This window comes from Scatophagus argus, chromosome 22 (assembly GCF_020382885.2).
Source record: "Scatophagus argus isolate fScaArg1 chromosome 22, fScaArg1.pri, whole genome shotgun sequence".
In the NCBI taxonomy this organism is placed as follows: Eukaryota; Metazoa; Chordata; class Actinopteri; family Scatophagidae; genus Scatophagus; species Scatophagus argus.
In genome coordinates, this window is record NC_058514.1 from 5,282,162 (window position 1) to 5,288,969 (window position 6,808).

Sequence of the window (6,808 nt, forward strand, 5' to 3'; positions counted from 1 at the left end):
CTGTTCCTGGTGTCCAACGGCGGCAAGTTTGTGAAGAAGACCCTGATTGGGGAGGCCTACGTGTGGCTGGACAAAGTCGACCTGCGCAAGCGAGTGGTGAGCTGGCACAAGCTGCTCGCCAGCACCGCCCAGATCCACTCGTAGAAGGAGACCCAAGCTGGAAAAAATAAATAAATAATAATCCTGAGAGGGTACGGATAGGTTTCTGGCATCTGGGTTGGGTGCGGGACAGGGCAGTTTGGGTGAGAAAAATATGTATTTCTTCACTCTTTGTTTCAGGGCTCGAGTTTTGGAAGATGTTTTGGGTTTGATGATGATTTCTGTCATGAAGGGAGTTTGGAGGATGCAGTTCTGTGTTTACAGGGAATGAATGAACGCAGGTTTACCGGACGTACGGTGTACAGCTGTGTAGCCAGGGCTGAGGAGGTCAAAGGCAGAATCAACCAGGTATTACACACTTTAACTCGCAAACCGTCGAAACACACACACGCACATTCGCACACACAGTTATGTACGACAACTTTGCACGCAGGCATTCACGCAGGAAAAAAATCTTTAATTCTACAGGGAATGGACACACTTGTAGATTTATTCAGATGTTTTATCCATGACAGATTTTCCTCATTGCTTTATTATGACCGCAGAGTTTTATTGAGTTACAAAGCATTTTGGGAAAGAAATATTGAAGACTCTTATTTATTTTTGTATTGCAATATTAGCATAGACTTATATCATTTGTCCTCTCCTTAGTTATTTAAGTAGTTAAGAATATATCCCGGGAAGGAAGCGTATTATATTTTATAACTCACTAAATATCATTCCAGTTGAAGAGAGGCAAAAAAAAAAAAGAAATCTCAGCAAGCATGACTTCATCCACTTTGGACCCCATCTTTTCTCTCCACAAGTGTAAAATGAGTTCTATCAAATGATGATTATTGTCTGATAAAGGATATATATTGACATATATCAAATTGGACACTATATATTGTGCGCATGAGTCTATTTGGTATGCAGTGCCACATGTTGTGCACAAAACATGAAAAAAAAAATCACCTTTAAGATTCACTTTGTATATAGTGGAGTGTAATAGCTGGAAATGAATTATAACATATATTAGATATATAGATATCTTTATCACAGACAATCGAGTCTTGATGATTGTGACATAGTTTTTATTTATCCATGATGCCCTGTTAGAATGTGACACATTTTACCACGAGATTTAAGTATTTCTTGATTTTTTGTTTTGTTTCTTTGTGAGATCCAAGCACATTATGAGTCCCGTATCAGTTCCCGAAAATGCACGCTTTTGTGGTATTTTGCACATTTTCTGCTTAGAATGTAAAAACCGACGCCATCGCCCTGCTCAAAATGAGACAGCCAGAGATTTTCTTTTTTTCCAAAGGGAGGAAGCAGAGGGGGGTAAAGTAAAGACAATATCAGATTACTGTAGCGAACAAAAGGTAAATGTGCCGGAAACCATCTAAGATACGACAAAGCTATTGCGGTAGCATGTTGATGTTTTGTCCCAGCTTTTTCGTCATCCCTGTGTTGTCTTGTTGCGTCTTTGAAAATCAACTGTGCCAGTTATGTCTTCAGAAAGGTCGTCGTGTGGTGTTTGTATGAGGGGGGGTCAAGAGGCAGGACAGTCGGTTCATTCAGCATTTTCAGTCAAACTTAGCAGTGGAACTACACTTACTGCGTGAGGGATTTCTATGCAACATCGACCCCATAGAGGTGGTAACTGCATCTTGACTTGCCAGAAATGAGAAAAGGATTTCTATCGATTTTTCTTTTGCACTGCTGTTTTCATGTCCTCCATAAAATGGTTATTGCTTTAATATGTTGCTTTTTTTTTAAATTTACTGTTATTTTGTATTGCTAAATGAATCTTTATTTATTGCCTGTAAGACAATTTCATATGTTGTATTATATTCGTTTACAGTACATATCAGTTGTACATAAAAAAAACAGATGAGAATTTTTGTTTTTATACACAATGTAGTGCTTGTTTACAAGGCCTGAAACTCAGAGAACCAACTTTTTTGCCCTTGTGCACCAACACACAATCACATACGGAAATTAACATGCACATGAATTTCACGTAGTCCTGAATCACGATAAGAAAAAATGACGTTCCCATTCAAATGATTCACATGTTTTTATGCACCACCCCCCCTTTGAATATTTTGCTTTTCCAGTATGTGTATGTAAAATGACCAAAAAAACCCCACGATATTGTAATCGATGGACATTATACCCGAAATGATACTTTTAAGGTCAGTCTGTGTTTTTTTTTTCCTGTTTGCCTTATTTTTTCATAGCCACATGCTTGTGTGTGTAGCACCTCCATACCAAGTCCATGCATGTCATTGGCTATGTCGCATATCTCTTCTTTTAAATGTTGTCCGTCTAAAAATATCCACTTTAAAATCTCTCGTAACACACAAAGAATCACAACTGCCCACACACACACACACACACACACACACACACACACACTCACAAACACAAATGCCATCTATCTATTTCCAACCTTGTAAATACATAACTTTTTTTATACTGGGGTTTGGGGAAGCAATAGGTCTTTTAGCAGACAAAAAAGAAAAAGAATGGCGTGCGGACATAGAATTCAAAAGAAGTTGTTTTTCTCTCGATCAATGTATAGCGGATAGACTGAGAAATGAGCTTATGTCTGTCGATAGGGACCCAGATTTACCCAACCCTTTACACCAAACACTTAAAGGTTTACCAGACTCTAACTACACAGATGTCTATCTCAACAACTCAAGCAGTTGCAGGAGAATTTTAATGTGCTCACACTGGATGTTGCATGTTTCGTTGGTGGTTCATACTATTTTTGTGTCCAGATATTATTAAAGAAAAAAAAAGAAGAATGAGGTAGAGAAAGCTATAGAACAAAATGTTATAGAGGGGGAAATTATTATTATTATTGTTATTATTATTATTATGAAAACCTATTAAAATTATTGATGATGTATGCTGACTGTACAAAGATTATGCTTGTAAAACCTGTCTGGTTTTTCACCTGTAAGTAAACAGAAAAAAAAATCTACTGTCATGGTTTTGTGATTGTATACAGGAGGTATTGATAAATTATGCAAATTGTGCTGTAAAAATGGCTGTTGCCCCATGTCTAAATATTAAATATAAGTACAAATGAAGTGTTGCTGCGTATTGCATTGCTGATCATGACACGGTTTATTTTAAATCCCTCTGAGAGATTTCATAGGAAGTTTGCAAATGATTTGATAGCAATGATGTTATGCTACAGCATTTAACCACAAGATGGCGCCACATTCTTTCACTCTGAGGCAAAGATTTCCTGATGGGGCCTACACAGCTGTGGTACACCTGTGCAGGTGTCTTCATTTACAGCTTGATAAGACCTCACGTCATGACCGTGTGCTGTCTGACTGACAGCTCGTCCTCTCCTGAGGCTCGTCTCCATACACCTTCAAGGTGAGTGCAGGTTTAATAAGCACCTGTTGTGTGCACGGAGGATCCCTGCTCGCATATGTTAGTCACTGGTGAGGAATGTGTGACAAACAACACCAGCATGCTCTGAAGCTAAATGGAATTAAGCCATAATTCATGTTTAATGTTTAGGCCTGTGCTGCTTCTGCTGCAACAAGTGGGCCTTTTCCCCTCAATTAACCTTTATTGCTGGAGGGAGAGCTGGGTCAGTTCATCAGGGAGATTCAGCTCACCTGGTCTGATCACCTGCTGCACTGGTAGCTGTCAGTGCTCTTTTGTTTTTTTTGTTTGTTTGCTACAGCATACAACACCCCCACAGCACATTGATTCATTCTGCATGTTTCTACTTTAATTTCAGTTCCTGTTTTAGCTCAGATTAAAAAAAAAAGGAAGAAAAAGGGGAAAAAACATCTTTTATTTGTGTTCATAGTTGCAGCTCACGTGTGGTCTCTTTCCTTGAGCTGGGTTATAACAATAGTGACACTTGTTTCCAAAGACATAAGATTGTATATTTTTCTCTCACTCACTACAAATGAAGGATGTCCTCTTTGTTGCTCTGGCAAGTCACAGAAACAATCAACCAGAGTACATATCCGCCTCGCTGTGTGTAATTTTTAAGCGGTCTCATAAATCCTAGTGTCATTGGTCTTCTACCTTGGCAGTCCTCGCACAACAGTGCTGGCTATTGTATAATGAGCAGATTACTTTAAGTAAACACACAGTAAATTTATATAAAACACAATACATTTCCTGACGATGAGTCAACCCACTGCACAAATATTCCAGGGAATTGCCCTTTACTAGATCTTGGATTGCAAACTACGATGAATTTGAAGATTAAAATAATGTTTATATCATTCTTTTTTTGTTTTTATTGGAAGCAACATCTGATGCTGAATACTGTCTGTCCTGTCCTCTGATCAAATCTTTGAAGTCAGCCTTAATTTTGAGAACCGGCTTGCATTGTATAAAGAAGGCTTCAAACAGGGCTTGTAGAGCATTGGCTTGCAGCAGGGATTTATCAGAGATGACGCCAAGGTCAGCTAACGACTGTGTCAAATCATAGAGACGTGGAGAATGTGCCTGTAGCCAGCGTGCACTAGCGGCTGATGAAATACTTGATGAAATAAAATGATGATGAAAAGGAATTAATTGTTGCTTTGAGTTGCAGGCAAAGGCTTTAAAGACTGGACATGTGTTGTTTTCTTTTACTGGGTTTGTCATGTGCTTAAATGGAGTATTATGGATGGCTGTTTTTGCATGGTAATGATCTGCAAGCTTGGAAAACATTCTGCTGTACCGAGAGAGAGAGTTTCTTTGTCTGGGTTGCTGATCTACTTTTACTTTTATGTACATGTTCCTGCAACTTTCAGTCAGAATCATGACCTTTCTCAGAGTGTCAACAAAAGCTAATATATTTATATATATATGAACTTTATTAAAGCATCATTTATAGCAGTTGTTTGATTGCATTACACTGTACGTACCTGATGAAGAGGTCAATGGGTGCTCAGATGCTTTTTTAAGTTTTGTCAGCATTTATCTCATTTTTCCTGCAGGGGGAGTAAAAACCCCATTTTGCAGACTGACCCAGTGGTCTCGTCCTGTGATGATTTCTTTTTGGACCTTTCACTGCATGTATTTCCCTTCTTTTTAAAAATGCAAGAGTGCACATGGAAAATGACTGAATGATTTAATGCTTATTCATTTGCTGATGCATTTCTGTTTTCATAGATGGACTGACTTCTCTCCCTCTCTCTCCCTCTCTCTCTCTCTCTCTCTCTCTCACACACACACACACTCTCTCTGTGTATATTGTGTGTGTGTGTGTGTGTTTGCAGACAGTCTGTGAATGGATTATGTGTGTCATCACCTGCTGGGTGGTGACTCTGCAGCTGCAACTACAAACCACCTGCTCCTGCCTGCCGAGTCTCTCGCAAAATAAAAATGAATATCAGAGATTTTATAAAACGCACAGCTCAACACTTTTTTAATCTCGGCACAATATTCTGTCTTTACTTCATCATCCAAGAATTTGCAATCTGCTATCACCCTAACCAAATTGTACCCATCAAATAAAGCTCCAGTCGACCTAATAATCCTATAAAGGAGCTAAAGTGTAAATATAAAGTAATGGCAAAACCAGCAGTTTGTAAGATAAATAACATCACATAAGAGTGATTTCTTTCTTCATACACCCAATATTTTTCACAAAAATAGCATCGGAACAAGGCCATGACATGTGACAAAGGTCATTAGCTGACCTCGGATCAGGGATGTTGTTTCAGGATACTTCAGCCTCAGACCACTGGTGCACCATAACATCTACGTGTTAAATTTTGCTCAGACTTTAAGACAGCGTGGGTTGCTATGGTAACAGCGTCGGCATCAGTAACTTCGTACGTTTTTTACTATTGCGTTGTCATCCGTGTTGTCCTCCATACCGCTCTGCTATTAGTACTCTGGGTGTGACCTAGACGTGTGTTGTCTTGTGAGTGACGCAGGAGACCATCTTCAAAATTCGATTTTAAGCATGTGTGTTGTTGATTCAGTTACGTTGCAAATTGAACTTGGATTGTGTTTCTGCATAGCTCATCTGTTGTCTGTTGCACTATTGAACCGTAAAACGAGCAAGGCCCAATGATGGCTAATGTCAAGACTCTTCATCGTGGTTGATGATCTGGTGTAACTAAAGTCTTTGCTTGGACACCTGCTGCAGATGCCATAAATGGTCGTGATAGCTGTGTGGGGCTTAGTAAACAGCAGTGAGTGTCAACTGTACTTTTAAATAGAGAAACCATTTCAAATATAGCAGAGTACTGAGGTCTTGCCACAAGCTATATTCAGTCTGACATCTCATCTAGCTGCACTCAGATACTCCCATTGCATTACCACTTTGATATCTACATGCAAAATATGAAGGTACAGCAGCCGGTTAGCCTGACTCAGCATACAGACTGGAATTGCTATTTCCCACTGTTTCCAGCCTCTCCACTGAGTGAAGATGACTGAATCTGGCTTCAGCTTCACATTTAACCTGCAGATATGTTGGGTGTGGAACAATTTTTTCAATTAACAACAATGTAAATTGATAAATCAGCTTCATTTTTGCGCCCTAATTTCATTTAATTTACTCACCCATCTTTTAAGAGTGTATATCAAATTTTGTGATCAAACAACTAACTTAGGACACTTATGATAGGTTGACTTCTCATGTGCTTCTTGCTGAAAACATTCACAATTTGATCAGAGGACGTCAGGCTCTCATTCTGTTGTCCATATTATTCCTTTTCTGTCTCCCTGTCTTGTT

At 39.1% G+C, this 6,808-nt stretch overlaps 1 protein-coding gene across 5 annotated transcripts in view; it reads left to right on the top strand.

The window, feature by feature from the left end:
- The window catches only part of pcloa (piccolo presynaptic cytomatrix protein a), a 63,624-nt gene extending 60,432 nt beyond the window's left edge, over nucleotides 1-3,192 (top strand). For all 5 annotated transcript variants that reach the window (XM_046379346.1, XM_046379347.1, XM_046379340.1 and 2 more), the window contains one exon: nucleotides 1-3,192. In XM_046379346.1, the coding sequence (XP_046235302.1) occupies nucleotides 1-144 (144 nt within the window). In that variant the 3' untranslated portion in view covers nucleotides 145-3,192.
- Nucleotides 3,193-6,808: the final 3,616 nt, after the last annotated feature.